General features: G+C 42.8%; 1 protein-coding gene and 1 non-coding gene across 2 annotated transcripts in view; one reads left to right on the forward strand and one right to left on the reverse strand.

Annotated features, from left to right (window-relative positions):
* Positions 1-382: 382 nt before the first annotated feature.
* Trnas-cga lies at positions 383-464 on the reverse strand. Its single transcript has one exon. It is a non-coding gene; the product is annotated as a tRNA-Ser (tRNA).
* Positions 465-20672: 20208 nt separating this feature from the next.
* The window catches only part of LOC8026137 (CUB and sushi domain-containing protein 1), an 80202-nt gene continuing 74938 nt past the window's right edge, over positions 20673-25936 (forward strand). The window contains exon 1 of the mRNA XM_029980804.4: positions 20673-20953. Coding sequence (XP_029836664.2) covers positions 20823-20953 — 131 coding nt within the window. The 5' untranslated portion in view covers positions 20673-20822. The remainder of the gene's footprint in view (positions 20954-25936) is intronic.

Genomic DNA, 25936 nt, shown 5'->3' on the forward strand with positions numbered 1-25936 from the left:
ATATGCAAACATCTGGTCCCATTGGGAAATAGAGTCAAATGTTCGACATACAACTTGAAAAACTCTGCGGAGCTGAAAATGATTTTTCTTTTATTATTTGAAAAATAAACATTTACTTAGTAGATTGATGGGCTCACATACTCATGCACATCATCTGGTAAGTTCTTATTTTCATAAGCATCCTCCCTACTGCCAAGCGAAAGCCGAAATCTCAAACGTTGATTTGATCACCTTGAAGGAGAGTGCTGGTCTGTTTTGAGAAAAGGCGGAAAACGTGTGAAATCAAATGAGAAAGTAGTCAGAAAACAATATAAAAATAATAGAAGATGTTTGTGAACAAAAAACAAAAAAACAAAAGCAAAAAACAAAAAAAAAAAAGATACGCAGCCGACAGGATTCGAACCTGTGCGGGGAAACCCCAATGGATTTCGAGTCCATCGCCTTAACCACTCGGCCACGACTGCAACTGGAAACCTCGATTTTCAAGATGGCACAGAAACCTGAGGAGGCGTTCGGCATTGCGATTCGTATTTTGCTCGTTCGATCGCATTCGACGAACAAAAGACAATCACTGGTTGCGAGCATTTTTCTTTCGCGCTGTTGACGACGTTTTTCTTTATGCCCACAAAGCTCTCAAACATGCGGAAAGAAGGACACGTTTGTGATCAGAGTGTGCCGTATTGATAAGAAATGGTTTGAATGCCGGCGAAACTGGCATGAAACGGCACGGTTTCTTTCTTTAGATACATACACTGCCTGCAGCAGGCGGTGTATTTGCTGCACGTCATGTCGGAAACTCGTGATTCATGAGACGCGGATGCGATATCGAGGGCAACGCATCGGCGCCATCGAGGCTCTCGCGTGAGGCGGAAAAACTGAAGATCTCCCTGTCGTTCTTATCCTGCAAGATGACTGGAGCAGCGATGCTGTTTGGCGCTTTTATTTGTCTTGTGGGGACAACGGATTCCTTTAATGCTCGACATCCTCCGAAATGACATTAGTTCCGTGTTTCTATTTTCGACGCAAATATCGTCAAGGAACCAAGGACCCCATTTTCCACGGTAACTACAAATGTTTTTTCTTTGACTTTTTGCGCGAAATGTTTTTTTTTTCTTTTTTTTGGCACAGTCTTTTGTTGTACAACGATAAGTGTGAAAATTTATGGCAGTGGTGGACATTCACAACCCATTTGTTTAATGTATCGTCTTGCGCCAGCTCTGCCATAAATTATGTGTCCCGAAGAAAAAACAATAAATAAATAAATAAATAAATAAATAAATAAATAAATGTCAATTTCTACGCCCGTGCGCGGCCTCTTTCGCCTTGTTTTATGGCGCACGGGATCCACAATATGTTAGAAAAATAAATGAATGTTTAAAATAGATTGAAATTCACGCATGAGCGCAGGGATTAATGCACACACTGAAATAATAATAATAATAATAATAATAATAATAATAATAATAATAATAATAATAATAATAGTGTTAAAAAGTACAAGTACTTTTTAACACAATCTTTCATGATGCCCTTTCATTCTCTTATAGAGTTTTATTTTTTGATACTGGGGCGCATTGCTCATGAGGTAATTGGGGGCTTATCAGTTTTTTTCAGAAATGACTGCGAATATCGAATAAAGTCAAGCGAAAACGAAGTAGTTGCTTTACTCTGGCTGACGAGATGTTTAACACAACTTATAAGTTATAAAATACTGTACTTCTACACTTCACTCAGAGAAACGACCAGTTGACGTCTCGAAAGACGACGGCGCGTTTCTGCATAACAATACGCAATTTGTTTTTCTATATAAGGGTGGTTTCATCTCAAATCATGCAAGAAAAAATGTTGGGTCTTCAAAAAATTCTGGAAAAAATATATGTTGTGGGCTAATTCTTCATTAGAACGAAATGGGAAGCGGTTTTGAAGAAAAAAAATTTGTTCTCGAGTTATTATATTTCATTTGGCCGAAAGCGGATTCTAAGATTTTGCCGATTGTCAAAGGTCGCATTGTCGAGATTCCCTCTACGCTCATATATGGGCCGCACAGTTATCAAACTTTTTTTACTTGTTTTACACTTTAGGTACAATTTCTTAATTACAACTAAAAAAAATATTTTTTTAATATTTCGTAAAATAAAAATGGTCAAACCTAGTCCCTTTGACAAATATTTGCCGAACTTCAGTGATTATAACTTTCGTTTTGTTCAACGTTTTGGCATAAGCAGCACATCAAACGAAAGCTTAAGATATTACCTATTTCGGAAAAATATAATCGGTATTGTCAATCAGGTGTAATACAGTGAAACAAACCTCTGAAGAAAAGAGGAATCGCTAAAAGTACAATATTCAAAGTCAATTTTCTCAAAAAACCCATCTTTATTTTTTTTTTAATTTTTTGTACGGAAACCTCTTAACATAGTCTTGAAACGTTGATAAAAATTAGAGTGGGTATTTTATTTTTTGATGCAACGCCATGCGTTTAAAAACATAATATTTCCCACTCTGCTATGCTTGACAATCTGGAACGTTACTGATTGTTTTACACGGCTATATAATATTTGATGACATCTGACCTATTGTATTTACGTCTTCGTAGCAGAAAGGACACGTAAGCAGTGTGTTGTGTCTATGTGTGTCACGCAGAACATAACTTGGTAAACTAAACACAACATACGCGTCCCGCGTGTTTCGGCAACCTTATTGTGCACGTCTCCACATATCTAGACAAAAAAAAAAAAAGCATTTCCAAGCTATCTTTATATTTCACCTCGTTATAAGCATCACTATTTAAGTAGTAGTAATCTAATTGGGTTGTTTTTAAGTAGTGAGGTTTCATGTTGATTATAAGAATTCGAGTGATGATTATGTTTGCGATTACATGACACCAAAAGAGTCTGCATTATCAGGAAGAGAAACGGCTTAAAGCCTTCACACACATGCATCCTATCCTCAACGGATTCACGTGCGTCTATGGGCTCCTTGCACTGACGTCACATCGCATACTTTTGAACACCAAGTAAAAGGAGGAGAGGGAAGCTGCTTTTTTGAGAATTTTGAGTGACAGGTTAATCTTCTATAATCTTCTGGGGGGAGAATAGCGACGCCTGTGCTTATCCGCGATGCAAAAAGGAGAATTTTGATAAGAGGGGAGCTCCTTCTTCCCCTTTTCTCTGGAGGGCATCGGCCTAAGCCGACAGTGCGGCGGAAGCTATGTGTTCGCCGGACCAATTAATGGCATGCCTCATATCGCTTGACCTCGCGCTCGGCGCGTGAGTACATGGAGGAGGGGATCATCAGGCGGTGCAAGGCCGACAGTTGACTGCCCCAACAAGCATGCAGCTTCCACCGCACTGTCAGCTTACGGGTGAACGGAGTATAGCCAACGTATTCGTAGCGTCTAGCGGGGTTCACAACGCCTCAGTCTGGCGACGCTTCGAGGTCGACGCCTTTGAGCGCGCATCGGCGACCTTCCGTTTTCGTAGACTAGCGCCGCTAGACCTTGACATTTGCGTAAAATCCGATGTATATGGGTAGGCCTTTACATTCACTTTGTTCTGCGCGACGGTATTATCCCGCTGTCCCTTTGGCAAGGTCATTTGCTGGCCGATGCCTGGGCCACCGACAGCCCCCCGTGGACACTGCACAAGCAAAGTTCCTTTCTCATGTCGCAACAGCTGCGAGCCGCTGAGAGGTGGCTGACAGCTAAAGCAAACACACGGAGAGGGAGAGTGGCGGTGTTGTAGACTGACCAAATAAGAGTTGACTGGTCCGTCGAGCCGGTGAAGTTAAAACACTTATAATCCTCTAATGGCGGGCCTACCCGCTGGGGTTGCAGCGGCTTCTCATTTTGCCTCCTTATCCCTTTTCTCCCTCTTATCTCCCAACCGGTGGTGACCTTGTGGCCATTCTGGACCGAAGAACATTACTTGGTTTTCTCTCTCCTCAAAGCATTATATCTCTCCATATGCTGAGCTGGTTATGCTGGCGGTGGCCTTCTGGCAGCTCAGAGCCAAAAACATACCGCCTTTTTCCTTTTCTCAAAGCTCAGTCACGCAGGAGCTGAGCTGGTCATTTCTGGCACCGAAGAAGGGACGATGGCAGGCACCTTTAGCAAATGTAGACTGTTTTGCCCTGATTATGCCAGAAGGCACAAAAGTAAAATTGAATACCAGCGCAATTTTCGCAAAGTGTCTGATCTGGACTTTGAATTGCTAAAGCAGCTACTTCCAGCTGAACAAGCGGCATCTGTCAACGGGGACGACAGCATCTGCAAGAACTGCTTTGCAATGTTCAAGCGCGACCTGCAAGACTTCGTCAAGGAGCAGAGGAGACTTTCACTGAGCGACGCCGCAGTTGAGGAGGAGCAAGCCATGATCGAAGACGTGAAGGAAGTCATCAGCGCAGCGAACGTAAGTGTGACACCGTTGAAACTGCCGTCCGCGCTGAAGAAAGATCTTCGAGATGAATACGTAGAAAGAAAGCTAACGCAAGCAACAAAAGACTTCTCGAAGAAGATCGGCCGCCGTCTTAGTGAGGTTTATCACACAACAGAAAGCCCCGACCTGCAGAATTCTTGTTCGTCCTGCTCTCAGTGGGCATCCAACATACGGTGCGCTTACGTGAACAGCTCGTCCATACAAGAAAAGTGCCGAATTCTGACTCTGCTACCCTCCGGTTTGACGAAGAAAAAAGTTATGTCTCTAATTCCCGAAGTCACAACTTATCTTCTGGACAGATCAAGAAAGTTGAAAGCTGAAAATGGTGTGTGGGCGATCGCCGACGCCTATCAAGGCCATCCCTTAAACAAAAATGATGTGGCCCTCGCACTGAGTTACTATACGTCCGATGACAAAGACTGTACAAGGGCAAGCCCCAATGCAAAAGATGTTGTGACGCTGTACTCGGACGGACAAAAAACCCTCGTTGCAAAACGTTTTTTTAACAATGTCTGTCCGTGAGATGTACAAAAAAATGAAGACATCTCATCCAGAAATTAAGCTTGGGTTGACAAAGTTTTACGCCCTGCGACCAAAATGGGTCATGAAACGTCCCGTGCACGAAGAGTGCGTTTGCATTTATTGTGCGAACTTCGCCCTTTGTTTGGCGGCATTATCAAACGCAGGCGGAAAAGATTTGAGTCTAGAACACGTCAAGAAACTTTGCCTGTGCGAAAACCCATCGGAGGAGTGTCTTCTGTTAAACTGTAAATCGTGTCCGAAAAAAGATGGTTTAACTCTAGAATCGTTATCAATCAATGAAGAAGACGAAGTGGAGCTGGCAATATGGGAATCCGGTGAATTGATTAAGAAACATTTGGATGGTAACGCGTTTCTTAACGAAATAAGAAAATGGGCAACGAAGTACATTCCCCACTGGATCATCCGACAAGCCCAGAGACTTGCAATATGCGTCGAAAAAAGTCAAATCAAGCCGCGAACTGCCGTGTTGCATTTTGATTTCGCAGAAAACTGGAGTGTTGTTCTTCCTCGAGCCGTACAAGGTTTTCATTGGAAAAATCAAATGGTTTCTATTTTCACCTGCGTTGCCACAACACAGCAGAAGACTTACAGCTTTGGAGTCATCAGTGACGACATCGTACATGATGCAGCACACGCATTGTTCGCCCTGAGTGCAATTGAAGAGTGGCTTGAAGAAAATATTCCCGTGTTTCTAGAACTAATCTACGTATCCGACGGAGCAGCAAGCCATTTTAAGAATAGGTTCCAGCTGCACGAGATGGCGAAAAGAAATGAAGTGACCAAGTGGATTTTTTCCGCTACAGGACATGGCAAAAGTGCATGTGATGGCGTGGGTGCAGTGCTCAAACACCAGGCGTGCCTACACAATCTCAGATCATCGGAACTGGAAACAATCGGATGTGCGGAGGACTTTTTTCGGGTGGTTGCCGCGAAAGTACCTGGAATCGTCCTTCTAAAATGTGATGCAACTTGCCTGAAAGACTACCGTAACTTAAAAAAAAAAAAAGACTGGAACGCCGTAAGCCCCGTGAAAGGCATTCAAACATGCCATCTTTGGGTCAAGGTCCAGAACGAAGGCGGGTCTGTTAACTTGGCGATGGAAAAATACGCAAAACCGTGAAATAGCCATGTTACCAGACTGATCCCAATGAACGTTTTTAAGGTTTTGTATTGTTCGTGTTAGTGTCCATACTTTCATTTCACCTGCACAAGTTCTTATTTGAAAAAAAAAAAATTAAGATTAGAAAAAAAAAAGCTAGTCGATTGTCAATCGCCTTAGCGCGTGCGGAGAAGCGGCCATGTTAGTTAACTTTTACTTCTCTTCGTTCTGTAGATCGACGTGATCGACCTGTCAGTGGTTCGACAGGATTTTTTTTTGTTTGTCATGCTAGCAGTCTTTACAAAACCTTGTAAATATTGTACCTATATAATTGTGAATGCAGCTGTGGCAAGTTTCAGAAATATTTTTTGCTAAGAAATTGCGTTTCACATTGTTTTAAGTATTTAATGTTGAATTGTGAGAATAAATGTGCATATCTTGTATTAAACGTACCTTTCATGTATCAATTCTGCTTAAATATATGCGAAATTCCAGTCAACAAATACAATAAGTCAGATCTCAACAAATAGTAGATAACCACGCAAAACAATCGGTAACGATCGAGATTGTCATTGCATAGCAAACCCTATAATATCATGTTTTTAAACGCTTGGCGTTACATCAAAAAACAAAATACCCACTCTAACTTTTATCAACGTTTCAAGACTATGTTAAGAGGTTTTCGTACAAAAAATTAAAAAAACATTAAAGATGGGTTTTTTGAGAAAATTGACTTTGAATATTGAACTTTTAGCGATTCCTCTTTTCTTCAGAGGTTTGTTTCACTGTATTACACCTGATTGACAATACCGATTATATTTTTCCGAAATAGGTAATATCTTAAGCTTTTGTTTGATGTGCTGCTTATGCCAAAACGTTGAACAAAACGAAAGTTATAATCACTCAAGTTCGGCAAATATTTGTCAAAGGGACTAGGTTTGACCATTTTTATTTTACGAAATATTAAAAATATTTTTTTTCAATTGTAATTAAAAAATTGTACCCAAAGTATAAAACAAGTAAAAAACGTTTCATAACTGTGCGGCGCATATATGAGCGTAGAGAGAATCTCAAACATGCGACCTCTGACAATCGGCAAAATCTCAGAATCCGCTTTCGGCCAAATGAAGTATAATAACTCGAGAACAAAATTTTTTTCTTCAAAACCGCTTCCCATTTCGTTCTAATGAAGAATTAGCCCACAACATATATTTTTTTCAGAATTTTTTGAAGAACCAACATTTTTTCTTGCATGATTTGAGATGAAACCACCCATAAATGTATTTTTAAATTTTGCGTCTGTATTTTGAAGTCGGAAATTGTACTTTCCTCGGAAAGTACCGAAACAAAAAGTAATGTACAGGTACATACTCAGAAAACGTACTTCAAATCATAGAGTTATTATAATGCACGCTAGAGGTTCAACTGGCGCTAGTGTGCTGCTGCAAATTGAAGCAGACAGCAACCAGTCGGAAATTGACTTCCGGCAATGCTTTTCTATGGAAAAAAGCGGGTACATTTTCTCTCTGCGCTCGATTACAAGAGCAAATATCATGAATATTTCGTACGTACTAGGCACATTGGAACATTCCTCAGTCACGCAGACAAAATAATTGGTCAGTTACGGCGTTTTTATTTGAAATTCGTGGCATGAAAAACGGTGCTAAAACCGTTTCGTACATGCATTTGTGTGCACTGTCGGACACTGTTAGCGCGAACACGGCGTCGGCGCTTTCCACCATGGGGGATATACGTGTCAAACGAACGAAGGACATGTGGAAAACCAAGAGGGACGGCAAAAACTGCGTAGTAACACTAGATAAGTAACTCCTTGAGCATGCAGGCGATCAAAATAAATTTAAAGCCACGTAATATAGTCCGATTTACAATAAATAAGTACTGCTTTGTTTTTTCTGCCCGTGAATATGTGCGAAGATGCATGTCCTGGGTTCAAATCATCAACAACACGCTCCAAATCTTTACAATTAGGGAGGAAAACCATGAGAGACGGCAAAAACTACCCAGTACCACTGGATAAGTAACTCCGCGTGCATATGCAGGCGACAAAAATAAATTGCAAGCCACGCAATATAGTCCGATTTGCAATAAATAAGTATTACATTATTCTCTATGCTCGTGATAATGTGCGAAGATGCATCGTTATGGGTTCAAATCATCAACCGCACGCTTCAAATCTTTACAAGTAGGGAGAGGGAACAGGTGCCCGATAAAAACTGCCTGAGATAGGAAATAATAAAAAGACACACCTTTCGTAGCCCACGTACTTTATTTTTTTACATTCGAATGGTCTTTAACCGATCGTAAAGATGCACGACGGAGTCATATTCATAGAGTGACAGGACGGGCATATTAGCAATATATAAGCGCATCCGGAATGCTAGCGAACCTTGAACACACTCTACATTCGTTTCGATCGTTATTTAGCTCAGAATCGTCGCTCGTTTTTACATACCTGCCATGGTACAGAGATTTGGGCCTGAAATACAGCGACGTTTAACATCGTTCAGTGGTAAAGAAAAATGCTGTAACTAAAGCAATTACACTTTTACAATATTAGTAAAGGTACATACTACCCGGTACAACCGAAGTAATAAAAGTTATTTATGTTATTTCCCGGCGAAGAGACAAAATTCAAGCGCGTTTTCCCATAGGAATGCACAAGAGCTCCGCAAAAGTAGACTGGTTGCTGTCTGCTTCAATTTGCCTCCCGGAAGTCGCATAGACACTAGCGCCAGTTGAACCTCTAGCGTACATTATAATAACTCTATGCTTCAAATAAAGGACAAGTTTTTTAGGCTTACTTTAGTAGTACATTAGGTACATAAAGTACTCCCCAACTCTGAAAAAAAGTCACCGTAGCGACTTGACAACATCTCTGCCCCGCATACAGCTAGTCGGATGAGGCAACGCGAGCATGTACCATATAAATATAACACATAAGTGCAGGCCTAGTATAGACCATTCCATTTAGCGCTCTCTGGGCGGCACCATTTTGTTCGACTGCAGCGCCCTCTCCACACATCCGGGAAGTTCAGCGGGTTCGGCGGGGTAAAACGAGAGAGAGGGCACGCGCCCGACTCCGCTAGCAGACGACAAACCGGGAGGTTGCCGTTTTCCATCTTTGGGCTGTATCGACGGGCTGTACGGAACATCGAACTCTCGCTCGTGGCTGCCGCTGTGAAGTAGTTCGCGTCCTTAGAATAGTTGTGGCTACTCGAAAATCAGCCTATAGCTCTCTGTTGTTCTATTTTGATAAATGATCAACTAGCATATCTTTTTTTCGTTACTTAAATAGTAGTTGAGTCAGCCGGCAGTACCACCCTCAGCTACTGCGTGTATTGCGGCAGGAGAGCACGTTTTATTTATTATTTCAGACTTCTACTCATGGTCGCTAAAGGCCTACACCAGTACAAACTTTGTATAGTAAAAAAGGTACAGCAACCGGATTTACTTTTCGTCAAAGAGAGCGGCCAATCTGACACAGTTTTCCCTATTTTTTTTTATTTGCACGCAGGTAACAGCGCAATTGGACCCTGTGAGTCTTTTTATCTGGCATAGTATTACACGACAACTGGCATACCAAAATCTGCGCACCTGCGCTTGAAAGTTCCAAAATGACGCGATTTTAAACAGAGTTTGCACGCCAGCCGGACGCTAGCTACAGGCCACTCGGCGGAGCGGACGGCATGCGGGGTGAAAGGGGGAGTGCATTTCTTTCTTTTTTACCCTCTCTGCTATGACCCTAATGGAACGGTCTATATATATTACAGGGTTCCGTGTTCTCGTAGTTTTTTTTCTTTTTTTTTTGTGGGTGGGGGGGGGGGGGGGGATAAAATTTGGAGGGTGTTTTTCGGCGGTTTGTCTTTCGATGAAAATTCGGGGTTTATCGCAGTTTATTTCTACTTGACCCAATTATTCAAAATTATCGGAGTTTAATTCTACTGTGTTCCCAATTTTTCACGATTAAAAGAAAAATAAACAATGCAAAAAAAAAAAAAAAAAAAAAACTAAATGAAAAAAAAAAAAGAAGAAAGTAATCGCCGGTCTTGAAAGACATTTTTGCAGCGGCATTTGGCATTGTCGCGCTTGCGATTGGAATGACTCACTGTCCTACGACAAATCTTGCAAATACGTGTTGCTTCAATAAACGTCGGTACTTTGAAATAATATACTCCTGAAGTTCGTTGGAAATAAGAAAAATTTCAGCCCCCCCCTGAAATGTATACTTTCATATCTTTAACTTTTATAAAAGCACAACCCCTCCTCTAAAGCACAACTATAGTCGGTGACAGCAAAGTGGAAGCTCCCCCCACCTCTCTCCGCCTTAGCAGAGCGAACGCTGGAGAGGAGGTCGCCTTTTTTCCAGCGGTCTCTCTGCTATACACGTGTTCAAGTCCGGCCTAAGGGGCCGCCATCTTGCTCAATTGGGGTGTACTTGGGCGCGGCCATAATCAGATTATGACGCGCACCCCAATGAACAAGATGGCGGTGCCCTGAGGCCGGACTTGCAAACGTGCATAGGGGAAGAGAAGGAAGGAGCTACCACTTCTTAATCCACATAAGCGGTCAATTACAACAATAAACATATTAGACAGCAAAAATACTAGTGTATTTTTGTGGTGTATCATGCACCAATATTGCGAGTCTGGAAGTCACAATAAAGCACTAAAAAACGAACACAAAATAGACCTTAAAAAGATCTCAAAGTAAGAGCACGAAAGACTCGAAATAAAATTCAAAAATACAAAAAAAAAAAGCACCAAAGAGTTTACATAATGTCGAAATAAGGATGACACTTGATAACGAAAAAGAAAAGAAAGCGGTTTAGGTATCGATTAAGCACATACTAATATCATAGTTATTCATGCACTGGAAGAAATGCGACTACACGTGATTTATTGGAAATCAATTCTGGTGTTATGTTATGTCCTGTTAGTTCGCTTAGTGAGACCGGGAGGTTATACGCAATGAAATGATTCCCATAAAATGATCTACAAAATGGAATGTCCCACCTCTCTGTGTGTCATGTGGTGGCTTGCTGTGGAGAGTGTCTTCGGTTTAGTAAATCAAGTATATTTATAGGATTAGTCTTAATGGCCTATTTATATAGCGATAAAAGTCTGTATTTATAAAGGATGTTTATTTTTAGGATTTTAAAGTCTGTATATTAAGCGCTAATGTGGGCGTACCATATAACTTATGCGATTGTAGGTATGGCCCTCTTGCCCTCTTTTTGAGTGAGCATCAGGGTATGAAAGGTATTATAGTGAGTTCTTGTACCCCACATTGGAAGGCAAAATGTTGAGCTGGGTAATATAAATGCATTGTGCAATCTTTTTTTCGTCTAAGTTAGTCGGCAAATTATGTCTACACTCGTTCAACAAATTATTTGCTCTTTTAAGCTTGGTTCGAATGTGATTAACGTGATGTAATGACAAAATCATCGAAAAGTAGTCGTAGTTGTAATTCATTCTTTGATATTACAGAGTCCGGAAAATAGTTAAATCACAACTACGATTGCGTTCAGTCACATACAAATTACAATTAGAAATAAAACAAAATTATTTAAATCATATATTTATATTACTACCCAACAAACACGTAGCCAGGACTTTGTTTCGGGGGGGGGGGGGGGGGGGGGGGGCGTCCATGACAAAATGCGGTATGAGGGGGAGGGGGGAGAGGAGGCCGCAGAAAAATGTAAGAGTTCGGGGGGGGGGGGGGGGGGCGAATCCCCCCCCCCCCCCCTCGCTACGTGCCTGGTATACCCAAGTATGATACTGGCATGTGCACCTATCCGTTTGCAGCGTGTGTAACCAAAGGCCCACCGACATTTTCATACAAGTCGTTTTCAGAAAACGAAGCATAGTTCGGTTTGTGCTTGCATTTTCGAAGCTAGTTGCTCAGTAAATAAGCCTTTATTGACTTTTCATTAATTTCATTCATTTATTAATTCTGTCAGCCCACACAGGGTTCTTACAGGATGAAATAAAAATACACAACAAACACATACAGGTCTCTGGTACACGATAAGCATTTTCCCGTAACAACAAATATTATATAATATAATACGGAAAAGAAACAAGAACAACGAGTATATACATTACACTCTAAATGTACATCGCTCAAAGATCAGGAAGAATCATAGGAACTCATGTCCAGAAGTTGATATGTTACTAAGTGTAGTTAAATATATTAAATGTAATGAGTAGCACATAAAACAGTCGTTTCAATATTTTTAAGAAATGAACTTAGTGACGCTGATGAAACAGTGGCATTCGGTAGCATGTTCCATTCGTTTATGACTCTAGGAAAAAAAAAAAAAAAACTGAATTTGAAACGATCTTTTAGTACAGACGGACTTGGAATGTATATGGTTAGGCGTTGCCTTGATGATTCATTGGAGCGAATTTCGAAGTAGTCTGAATAATTTATTTTTACTTGATTATGAATAATCTGAAAAAAAAAAAAAACAATCATACGGTCATATTTTGTTCTAGATTCAAAAGTTTGGAGCTTCGCGAGTTCACATAGTTCAGTGGGAGAATAAGCACGGCTATATTTGTTAAATATGAATCTGAAGGCTAGTCGCTGAATTTTGTACAATTTAGCACAACTTGTCAAGGTATGTGGATCGCACACGATTTCTGCATACTCGATGATAGGTCTTATGAGGGTCTAGTATGAAAGAGCTTTTATTTCGGGTGTTGCACTAGAAAGGTTTCGTCTGAAGCTCCATAGTGCTCTATTAGCTTTGAGTCTTTGACGCACACATTATCAGTGTGTCTATTCCATCGTAGATCAGAGGTAAATGTCAAACCTAAATACTTATACTCCATGACTCTAGACAATTTTTGATTATCTATGCTGCAGTCATAATTTAAAACATTTTTCTTTCTAGTTTTTGTCATAAAAACAGATTTTTCAGGTTCAACACCATCTGCCAGGTTTCACACCAGTTTTATTTTTTTTTTGTAAGTTATTGTTTAACTCCACTTGATCTTCCGCTGTGTTTATCTTACTGTGTATCACGCAGTCGTCTGCAAAGAGTCGTATAGGTACTGTAATGTCATTAGGCAAATCGTTTATAAAAATTAAAAAAAAAAAAGAAATAAAAGGAGACCCAAAACACTTCCCTGTGGCACTCCTGACGAAACTGATGAGAGGCTAGATCGATACTCTCCCATCTCCACGTATTGCTCTCTAAAGGAAAGATTAGAAGAAAACCACTTCGTCACATTTGGATTTCGAAAAATGACGTCAATTTTAGGTAACAATTTTGAGTGCGATACCTTATCAAATGCTTTCGCGAAGTCCAGGAATACTATATCAGTTTGACCGCGGTGATTTATCGTGTGCGCAAGACCATGTACAGTTTCAACCAATAGGTGACCGGCGTTTTGCACCAGCCGCAACGCACCCTGGGTATTATCCACTTCCGGTTCGTAGCTAGCAGACGACGCAGCACCATGACGGCTGTGGAAGTGTGTGCGGGTGTTGAACCCGATCAATTCGAGCCACCTCCCTCTGCTGCTGGGTGACTTACAAATTTCTGAGAGTCTGAAGTTACATGTACGGATATGTTAAGTATAAGAATCGGCACGCAGGAGCACCGAGAACGACCACGAAAGCGCGGAGTGAGGGCGGCATGCTGCACTGGCGCCGCGCTTTCAGGATCTTCGCACGAACACGCAGGCTAGGTTAGCTATTTCGTTTTCCTTTTGAGACAGCGTTCTTTACTGCCTCTTAGTTTTGATGGTTACATTAGATCACATCACCTACTGAAATAGGCGCGAGTGTACGCCGTGGGACGCGGCCAGCTGAAATGCCCGATCGGAGCTTTGGCATGCTTATCGCGCGACCGAAAAGACGCTTCCGTTCAAAAGTTGCTTTGGACGACATCGGATTACGCGAGAACCCTTGCTTTTAAACACATGCGCGTTTTTTGTACTTCAATTAGGTTGTCCCCCATGTGCCATACTCAACCACCGCACTTTTTTTTTTTATGATGTTAAGTAAGAGAGCATGTACAAACATGCACCGATTTTGAAGTGCGCTACGCAGAGTCGCACGACCTTTTTATTATCCGTCAAGTTCATTTATATTATACCCAGCTGAGGATCAGGTTTATGTGGCTGACATCCGTCGGCCGAGTTTCAATAAGGGCTCTTAATCCACATTGTGAAAAGCAATCAAGCCAGTGGCGTAGACTTTCCATTTTCCCGGGGGGGAAGGGGGGGGGGGGGGGGGGGGGGGCAAGCTGAGAAGTTTTCGGGGGGGGGGGGGGGGGGGGTGCTACGCTTTATTTTTTCGCCAGAACTGGAGATTGAAGCTAACGAAGGCACGCTGGGTTCCATTTCCCATGTATTTTGTCAATAAAGGCAACGTGGTCGTTATTTTGTTTACATGCCACTACTAGATGCTCAATACATGGCACGTAAACAGCGTCTCGGCAAGGATCACGGCCCAAGCCTAGGGGGAGGGTGCTCTGCCCCCCCCCCCCCCCCCCCCCCCCTTTTCCGGATCTCACCAGGGGGGGCACGAGCCCCGATTCCCCCCCGTAGTCTACGCCAATGGATCAAGCTATAAATCTCGAGAGCCCATGCACGGGGATACATCACAGCGACACCGCTGTCAATGAAACATTTTGTCGACGAAACGTCGCGCGATGAACTGATTGCCTACGGAGATCGCAAGCAATATAACGTCTGCGAAATCGTATCCCGCGTTCTCGCGGATGCCTTGTACTACAAGCCGTGCTCACACCTTCGCAGATTAACCAATACTTTTTTCTGGGTGTCACTCAGGGGTGCTATGTTGCGCTTTTTGCACTCCCAGGAGACTTGGAAGAGGGAAGTGACGTCAACGACTCAGCAAATGTAGATTGGATGTTGACAGAAGAAAACGAAATCAACACCCAATCTGCGTTTGCTGTGTCGTTGACGTCACTTCCCTCTCCCTAGTCCCCTGGGAGTGCAAAAAGCGCAACATAGACCCCCAAGAGTCTCTGTTCTAAATCGTCATTTCACGCGGCTCCATCCTGAAGAAAGACAGAGCACGTTGAGGTGACCTGTACCAAAATGGGCCGCTCAAAAACGGACAACGACGCTTGACTGTCACGGGTTATTAACACCCTTGACGTCCCATCGCTGTTTCTGTTCTTCGTTCTACGGGAACCGGAACATCTTGTGCCCTTCATGGTTCGCGTAAGAACAACGTACCGCGGGGCACACCGCAAATACAGCACGGCCACCACGCCTAGAAGGGCTCTCGATGCAGCTGGACGAACCGCAACCGGCACCGGACGAACCGGAAGCGTGAATTCACGTGACGCTTCGTCTCAGATGACGAAACTTCCGGCTCAAACGCCGGTCACCTATTGTGCTGTTGTGGAAAGCCCCCTGCGGAAGCCATGCTGATATTGTGATAAGACAGCATAATCGTCAAGATATGCTAACATATGTTTAGACACAGATATGCTCAAAACTTTTGGAACGGGAACTTTTAATGCAAATTGGTCGATAATTGGTGACGTCTGAAACACTGCCACTTTTATGAATTGGTATTATCTTCGCTCGTTTACGTGCGCTGAGAAAAGTGCCGGCATTTAGAGATGACTGAAATATTATGGTAAGATATTTAGATACCCACTCTGCATAACGTTTTAAAAACTCATTGGGAATTTTTTCTGGCCCTGAATTTTTCTTCGTGTCATTATTATATCAGTCAGAGTTTACAGACGCCTTGCTCACTTATTTCCAAACCTTCAATGGGAGGGTTATTTGGGAAACCATTAAAGGATTGCAAAATTCCGTTGTCACGCGTAAACACAGACGAAAAAAAAATGAATTATAATATTCAGCAGTCTCCTGGATAGGCCCTCTCTTCACCCACGTGCTGTTTTTTTTTTTTTTTTTTTTTTTTTTTTTTTTGAGGATGGGATATAACGTATTGCCAAAATTTACGGGGCGCATCACGAAGAAATCAGAAAAGATCGGCGTTTATCGGTGTTTATTCTAGGGCGCGTCTCAAACGTGTGAAAGAAAAACGAGTAAAATAAGCAGGCAGCGGCGCACAAAAGCGACACAAATTTGCAGCCGTGTAAGTTTAATTTAATACAATTTAATTAATTTGTCCCTAAATGCCTTTACATGCAGGGAGGGGGGGATTGAACAATAAATTGAGATAATATAGAATAAATACTTTTACCACGGACAAACGTGATGTTAAATGGCGTGGACAGTGGAAATGTCAGATTGGAAAGTACAAAGTTGTGGCATGCGACCAAAGTGCTCGGGTAAATGTACGATTCCAGTCAGAGATGCCAGAAAACTCTAAAAGATAATACGTACTTGAATTAGGCATAATCAGTTGAGCTCTGACTGACTGATATGTGCGAGGGGAGATATAAAAAAGGACGGGCAGTATGAATTTTTTTTTAAAGGAAAGTAGTAATATGTTATGCGTATAGGTGTCTGACACGTGATATATATATATATATATATATATATATATATATATATATATATATATATATATTTCTTCGGTGTTTCAAGAGAGGGAGGGTTAGTTCAACATTCAGTGCTGTGATAGTATATAGGCTCGTAATTACGAAGGATGGAGCTAGTGGCCCGGTTTAGGACAGCTTCTAGTTTTCTCTTTATACTCGGTAACATGCCAACGAGTTGAGGGGATGCTCTGCCCACCCCTTTCCACTTGAGCAGAGAGAACGCTGGAGAGGAGGCGACATCCTTTCCGGCGTTCGCTCTGCTGAAGTAAAAAGGGGTGGGAGGAGTTTCCCTTGAACTCTTAACCCGTCTCCAACTTTGCTATAACTGATGGAGGTTCCAGACAAGTGAGGCGTATTCGAGCTGATGAAGGATGAGAGTACTATATGCGATGTGTTTAGTTTGCTGAATGACCTGATGGAGATGACGCTTTAGAAATCTTGAACTTCAATTCAATTTTATTTACTCCGATTCACGGAGAGGGAAACATGACGAAGAGGTACTCGATGTAGCTTGAAACGTTCCTGGCTCCCATACAGACTTTGACAGAATTCACAACCCACACACAAGTAAAAATCATATAGCATGAAGAGAATAACAAATAGAACGCAAAAATGAGATATACATACGTATAATAAACAATGGAATCGATAAAATCAAGGATTTTCACTCTAATTTTCTAGAATATGTTCTTGTTTTATTTGATTTTTTGACATATTTTCTATGCAAATATTCCGTTTGATGAGTCGTTATGCCGAAGCATTTGCAATCCGTAATTAGTTCTCGGATGCGGCACTCTCCAATACTCTGTGCAACGCATATGGTAAAACACGGGATTTGGAACAAGCGATAACATATTAAGAAATGATATATTATTATGGTAACTGCTCCTTTTATATTTTTCTGAATACGGCTTGTTTATACAAATCAACAACCGGTGTCGCCCTAAATTTTGAAAATTCCGGTTAGACCTCGTTGAGAGGCGACTGATTTGAGGTTCTTATAACAAGATGGAATTACAGTTGATGCCGAGGTGTCTGCACGTTGTAGCGAAACTTCAATTTGTATATTAGAATGTGAATAATCAATCTGGGTGGCGCTTTTTGTATTTAAGTTAAGGAATTTGGTTTTGCTAACGTTGATTTGCATCTACCATTTCGGATACCACGATTCAGAATGAAACAGTTTGCCGAAGGGCACAGTCGGATACACATGTTAATTTTCTAGTACTCACATCGCATGCAACGTCATATGGCACCATTACAGCCGCCATTGCTCCGCGCCATGCTCATGTGCCCGTACCAATTCCGCAGCATACATTTCGCAAAAATGGTTTTCTCTTTTCTTGCCAAGCCTTGCGGAGAAGAACAGATTCGATGATACCAAATGTATGCTGCATAACGCACGGGCACAGGAACATGGTGCGGAGCAATGGCGGCTGACGTGATCCCAATGCAAGTCATGCATAGCCTAACAGTTGAGTTAAGGAGGTCTCGGAGGTCGTTTACGTAAATTAAACATAGTAGCGGGCCCAGCGCAGTTCACTGCGGTGCTCCTAATTCAACACATTTCTCCGAGGAGTAAATGTTCCCTGCTATAACGTTACGAGCCACATCTTGACTGCTCAGTAAGTCTTTCTAATCACGTATATGCGAAAAGGTAGCGTTGACCGGTGTCGACATTTCGAACAACTCACGCATCAATAATCACGACGGTTTCGGTAATATAATGATCCAAGTAAACGCCAAGGGATCGATAAGATATTTGCGGCTTATTTCTTTCCACCGATCCGTCGAAAGACGATTCGGCTTGCGCTTCCATGTGGTTTTCGGTAAACACCGAAAAACACCGATTACTTTGAAACCAAATAATAAAAAGAATGGATAGGCAACCTAACGCAGTGCATGGCAAGCCCCCGTGCATTTCATGCTCGCTGCGTTATCAATAATATTGCCGTTTTAGCCAGGGTAGAGAATAAAAAAAAGAGTTAAATCATTATTTAAATCGTGATTTAAATCAAACCGGCTTTTACAATGATGATTGAAATCAAAATTTTCCCGCAAAAGTAATCCCGATTTTTTTTTTATATTACCGTTGGCTTAGCATTTGATGGTCTCTGTGTGTAGTTGCTTCGTATTGAAATCAATAAATCATCAAGCAAGAAAGAGTTATATCCGTTTGAACACGCGCACAAAGCAGCAGTCTTCTGAGCAAATCGGAACGTTGAGCTTCCTTTCTACCATTCATTTTGTCAGTCAGTTACGTCACGTCATACTGCAATCAAACAATAATAATAGAAAAAAAAAGAGAGAAAACTAACGCTTTATTGCAAGGAAATCAGAACGGAGAAAGGGGGGATCGGTGGCCGAGTGGTCTAGCGCACACCAGCTCGGAGCACGTGGAGCGAAAGCTCGCGCTGCAGAACCCAGGGATCCTGGGTTCGAGCCCCACCCCTGCCCGTTTCGATCTGGATGAGCATCGTACCGGCGTGCGGTCGTGTATCACTACTGCTTGATGCACGTAAAAGACACCAGGCTAGCGGCTGTACCGCACTGGCTAAATTTCTCATCTACAGCTGGGAGACTCGTCGCCCCTGTGAGGCAGACCAAGTTCTAGGCTGTATAAACACAGACACAACCCAATTGTTTTTCAGAACGGAGAAGAGAAGATAAAGCCTTTTCACAAATCTAAAAATATCAAACTGTTTTTTTTTCTACTATGGCGGTGTGTATTCAATATAAGAGTTGTTTTAATTAAACTGTACCTTAAATTTACAGTAATTCTTTCTTCCGCATTGTTTTAGTTATCAAACGGATTGATCAATCAATCAGTCAAATTTAAAAATACATATATTTATTAAACGACTATTTTATGGCTACAATGATTTACAAGAAAATAATCCAATTTAAGTTGTATAAACATAATTAATTAAAGTTCTTTCTTGAATTATTTTTTCTATCGTGGTTACAGACTGGGTGAACCAATCAGTAGTTCGCCGCTTGCCACGCGACCGCGCTCTATCGGAAAGGAGACAGCTGATTGGCCAATTCAACTTGCTGATACAAAGGCATGGAAACATATAGCTATAGATCCTCGTTGAATTTTTGCTTACGAAGTCCCGACTCTGTGTTTCGACTTTCAAACGAAGAGGGAACGGTACCTATCCGGAATTAGCGCCTGCGTGTCTACTCACCCGCAAAACACTCGAAGAGCCAATCTCTGCGATCTACGAAATCAGCTCAGCGAATGATGAGGCGGAACATCTGTTTAGACCTCGAAATTAGGTCTGCGCTGTTGCCTTACGCAATGCAAGCGTGACGCCTTGGATTGCGTAATGCCACAGCGCAGGTCTAAACGGATGTTCCGCCTCATCATTCGGTGAGCTGATTTCGTAGATCTCGGAGATTGGCTCTTCGAGTGTTTTGCGGGTAAGTAGACACGCAGGCATTTCTTAGAGTGTAGGATTGGTTCTCCGAAGGTGGGGAAGGAGAACTGGTTGCTTGTGATTGGTCAAAACTCGATTCCACCCGATTGCGCCGCATGATCATGTTCGCCGGCACGCTGCTACGGAAACTGGCTACGGTAGATTAGGATGATGCGGTGTTGGGTCGTTATGAAATTAAATGGCTTCTCTCGGCAAGAGGAAAACAAAAATGAACGTAAGCACGCACGTTCGCGGGCTTTTCCCTTCCACACCTGTAACGTCACAACGACGGATTAAAAACAAAAACGAAAAATCACCGACAGAAGAAGAGAAATTGCGAACGCTCCCCAGATAAAGAAAAACAAAACGGAATAAAAGTAGTCTGACAACTCACTCTTTCCCCACACCCTCTTCATCTCTATTTCTTTCCTCCTCACGATAATGTCGTTCGTTCTGGAAGGGAAAGAAAAAAAGAGGAGATTCCTGTAGCTCGTGGTCGAGGAGGACACCACTCTTCGCAGTCGCGATTCCCGCTCGCGTCAGGTTACTATCGCCGCTGTTTTCTGCCGCTTCAAGTATAGTTGGTTCGTCGACGTTCGTCTACCCTTCCACACATCGGCGTGCTCATGCGGTATCCGTCCGCGCGATTTGCAATACTAAATGCTCGCCCTTAGGGTCGGGTCACCGGCGGACGGAATTCCACGGGTGTCTTCTCCCAGTCCCTAGTCGACCAGCGACGCCGAAAGCTGCAAGGACGTCGTTCTGAATCTCAATTCGTGCGTGAACTTTAGATGATGACTGTTGTTGTTGGTGACGGTTGTGGTGGTGTGCGGAATTATGGAAGACGGCGGCGATGTGTGGGACCGTGGTTCGAAGTCTTGGCGACGCTGGTTGTCGCTTTCGTCGTCCTGGAGCAAGTGACGTGAGTTCCTTTTTCGATTTCGGTGTTTATTTTTTATGCGTCGCGGGTTGAACCTGTTCCGCGAAAAAATTCTACGTGTTTTCGGACAGCATACGGCCTATGAACGACGTCTTTAAGACGTTCGTGGGCCGTTGCGACGTCCCGAGAATGTCCAGAGAAGCCGTGTGTCTGTACGCTGTCGTGTGGCAACTTGACCGGGAAAACAACGTCGCGGTTAACCTTGAGATACTTTTCTTTGGGTCATTGAAATACGGGTAGGAAATAAATATATTGATATATAAATGGAATAGCACTAAGCTAAAAAAAAAGAGAAATACGACAAAAAACAGGAACGCGTTGCGGGGGCTCTGACATCGGTCGAGCTGTCCTCGTGAAAGCTTTTTCTACAGGCATCTAGTATCATGTGCTTAGTACCCGATGAAAATAAAGAAATCATATAAACAGTGTTGTACAAGAACAACGATATCTCAGCAAAACCTTGTCAGCTGAGGTTTCATTTCTCACTACATCGTTTATTTTCTGTCTCCCATTCGACCTCCCCTGGGTTTTGCGTCAGGTTCGCTTGCGATGAAAGGGTTGTATCACGTCGGTCTCGCGGCTCTCTTGTAAAATCTACACCTTTCTTGAAATTAGAAATTGTCCCAGACCGTGACGACCTTCAACTTTTCATCTTTCCCAGGTAATTCAATCGTAAGCTATTCTATTTGTATACCTCTGCACAATGGCGACTCTCACCACTAGCCTACTAGCTGAAACTCAGTTGCGTTCTTGCCCGGAGCATGTCAATCGAGCTCAGGTGCAGCAATCAAATTGATACCAGGAGATGCAGCCCGGTAATATATTGTTATCGAGTGGGTCAAAACTGATCTAACACTGTCTGACAGCAATCGCTTAATCACAAATAAAAAAAGTTTTGGATTTTGGTGTCTGAGTATGAAGATTGGTGCTTTTAGCGCATCGGTGTTATTCCATAGGCAATTCTAATACTTACAACATCACAAGTAAACAGGTGGAAGATTTAAAAAAGAATGAAAAGGACGTTGTGAATATCTGCACAACGAGAGGTCGATCGGACATTGCCATCGGGACAGACTGGTTCAACGCTGGCGATAATCAAATTGAGCAGTGCAGCACAACTGGTAGGTACTACACAGGTTAAAAAGAGGGTGATGTCTTCCAGCTGTCCCGCTTCCAGTGCGAGCTTTCAACCCTCGGTGGCACTTCGGCGTCTAGCGATCTTCTAGCGTGCTCCTGCAGCCAACGCACAACAGCGACCAGGGTGTCTCTAGCTGGGCATCCGGGAGAGGCGCCCCGCACTACTTGTTCTGTCCGTGGTTGGGGTCTTTAACGCGCACTGTGTATAGATAGCGATTACATGACCGCAGACCGGAACACTTTCAGTTCATATCGAAATCGACTAGGGCCACGAGATGGTCATACAATTTTCCAACACGTGTCCTCGACGTACGAACACGGAAGACGACCACGTTTAGGGTCCGTTCGTTTGAACGGTACATACTAAATGACAGACTATATTGTTTAAAAATTGAAAAAAATAAAAATTTGGGGGTTTTACGTGCCAAACCTACGACGGGCATCTAGCACGCCCCAGCGGAGGACTGAGGATTAATTTCGACCACCTGGGATCTTTTGACGTGCAACCGAAAGCTCGGTTACACGGCGCCTTCTCCGCAATAAGCCTCCGTCACATTGCGGGCACCTCGGTCGGGATTCGAACCCGCCACCTGGGGATCCGTAAACCGGCGCTCTCGCCTCGGAGCCACCGAGGCGGCTGTTTAAAAATTGAGAAAATACTTCTGTCAATCGGCATTCATTAGCGAGTTTTAGAACAAGGGGCCCCACAACTTTGGGTGCCCCAAACAGTTTGGGGCGTCCCAGCGCGCATGCGCAGAACTTCTGCCCATGCCCATTGCGATGCCCCTAGCTGTTTGGGACACCCGAAGCTGTGGGGCCCCTTATTCTAAAACTCGCTATTCAGTGTAACTCTAGCCCGCAACCGTGGTTTTACTGTGTAAGAGCAAGGGCGTAAGCTGATGAATACAAGGTATCTAATGGTAGAATACAGGATTCATTTTAACTTCAAGAGAATGCAGCAGAGGTTAGAAGCCAGATTGAAGCAACTGGATAATAATTCACAGACGAGCATTTGTCGAAAGGTGGCCACGAAGAAAAAAAAAAAAAAAGAAAGAAAGAAAGCTTGTCACCATAGAGATGCGCGAAAATACATAATTGTGAAATAGTGCAAATCAAAACAAACACCTACAATTTCAACAAATCACGCTACTGAGGGAACCTTTCCAGAGACATGTGATCTTCATTGACGTCACGCCATCTCCAAGGTCTTGACGCTGTCGTCGATCAACGCAGCACTTACTAGGCGCAGCCAACGCTGAACCGATCAAGCAGCGTAAAAAGCGCAAGTCACTAGGTCTTTTCTGTTTGTGATTGGTTCAGCGATGATGGAACACGCACAGAAACACCACGAACACCATTATGCTGTCTGATTGGACCCATCAGCTCGTATACCACCGGCTGCGTCTGGATTCAAACGTATACTTCAACAAAATTTTTAAATATACCCGTTGTGTTTAGAAATAGTTCGAATATGATCCAAAATATCCTCAAATGACGATCGCACGTTTGTACTTTGAGCCTGATGGCTGTATTTTTCGTTACAAACGGCCCATCCTGGCAAGCACTCGGAGAGCAGACAGCGGAGAACACGTGACATCCGGCACAATCGTGACGTAGATTGTCTCGGGACGAGCAAAGCTGCGGCGAGGCTGACATCTACAAGACGATTGCAAGCAGGGCATCTGGCCGCCGCCATGTCTCTGCTCGTGCGGGCAAGTGCTTGCAATTACAACTTTCCGAAGCTGCGTTCACGTGCACGCTACACATACACTTGCACCCGTGGTTCACCAGTGAAGCTATGGTTTTAGGCGAGACAGGCATTGTCAGTACCTCTCAACATTCCTAGAGTGACATTACAAACGAGGTTTTAGCGACATGCACCAAGTGCCGTTTTCTAATCGTTTAATTCGTTTTAAATTTCCATTTCGTGACTTTTTCGGCAAGGGATTATGCTGTCCGATGTGATACTGCTCCCTTGAACACGTACAGACCAAGAAATAAGCGCCGAAATTTCATTGTAGTATCCCTTTGGAGGGGCTACGTTGATTTTTTTAGCTAGTCCAACTAACTATGTTTTAGAAATCACCCTTTCCGGTATGCTATTTAGTATCGCAAAAATCAGAATAGTTATTGCGAAATCGGCATGTGAAAATGATGGCAAAACCAGCATTCAAATATACCCGCGCTTTTTAAGTGCCGCGACGTCAGGGGAAGGCAGGCTTGCAGGTCGAGCTGGCGGTCTAAAAATGGACTATGCCCAGCATTCGTTTCGTGCTGCTGCGCGAGTGCTGGAGCGAGCTTCCAAAACATTCATTTGACACCATGAAAGTGCCTGTAATCAATTGGGAACAAAGTCTACAGTCCAAAGAGTGTGAACCCCTGCCTCCCCCCGACGTCGCTTTTTCATTGTTGCCAGTAGAGACTTTGACTTTGAGAAAAATGGTGAGGATCAAAATTGCAAATGCAATAACTTCGCGAAAAAAAAAATACTTTGGCCCAATATTTGGGTTATTATTTCAACCATGTTTGTTGGTGTGTTAAGCAAATTTTCAGGCAAATCTGAGTCTAGGAAAACAACGCCGGAGTACCTCTTTAAAGTGGAACAAGCATAGCAACGAGCTGCTTTCCTTCATACCACTCGAACACCCTACTGCCTCGAAGAAGCTTTTAGGTCTAAGCCGTCCTTGCCAAAGCAAGCGAGGAAGCGGAATTGCCCACTCTTAAATCTGGCTGGAAGACGCTAGAACAGGGTCCTCCCAGCGTATCTTAGATGGCAGTCATGAACCCTATGGGTCTAAAGAGATAATAATGTCACAGCAAGGGCAGCAGCAAAAGCGTCCAACAAACTGTCGGAATGACGTAAAGTGACAGGGCCGCCCCACTACAAATTACCTAATTTTCGCGGAAGCATAATGTTTGTGAATTTCGCAGCTTGAGAAATATTGATCGCACCATCCCCCCATGGTAAAAACTATCATTCCACGCCACTCCCAATCACGAAATTGTGAGCCCCGCGAAATACTATCGAAACCCACACTTTGCGGAATTCGAGAAATATATCGAACCTGCTAAATTAAAGTCGTTTCAAATACACGTTGGAGAGGGCGGTACCTCAGCACCATCATTTCCACGGTGATGTGTGGACAAGTGACCTAATCTTAAAATTGGGAATGTCGTGAAATTTTGTGGAAGTTCGCCGACTGTTTAGGCGAGCATTCGTCCTTTTTGCAAAACTTGACCAAGTTCGACTTCTTTTATTTTATTTGTTTATTTATTTGATACTGCGTGCCACAATTTGTCCAAGCAGGATGAGAAAAATATAAACATAAAAAAACCCGTATGAAAACAAAAGAAAAACAAAACAAGTCAAGCAAGTCGACAGATAACCAAAGAAAGGCGATATAATACAACACTGCAAACAGCAGAACCAACCTCCAGTCAAGAAGCACAATACCGAAGTACTATATGAACATTAAATTTATCAACACCGAAACACTTCGAAGTATAAAAATAAATCTAAAACGACCCATCTCTCACAATTCTAAAATGAATGATTTCATGAAAAAACAAAATCCGAAGAACATGGAAGAGAATTCTCTTCCTCAATCGTGCGAGGGAAAAATAAAATTTAAACAGATTAGTGCATGCGAAGTATTGTGCTAAGGAATGCTGACGATGGTGCCTAATTTGTCTTGTAAAAAGCGGCTTTAAATAATACTCCAAATCCAAAAACAGAATTTTTTTTATACAGAGAGTGCGCACATTTTAAACGGGTATAGTCGTCTAGGATACTATAGAGTTCGTATTTTGTTGGTTTACATCAACAGT

Source organism: Ixodes scapularis, unplaced genomic scaffold (assembly GCF_016920785.2).
Source record: "Ixodes scapularis isolate PalLabHiFi unplaced genomic scaffold, ASM1692078v2 PGA_scaffold6__148_contigs__length_123643588, whole genome shotgun sequence".
Lineage (NCBI taxonomy): Eukaryota > Metazoa > Arthropoda > Arachnida > Ixodida > Ixodidae > Ixodes > Ixodes scapularis.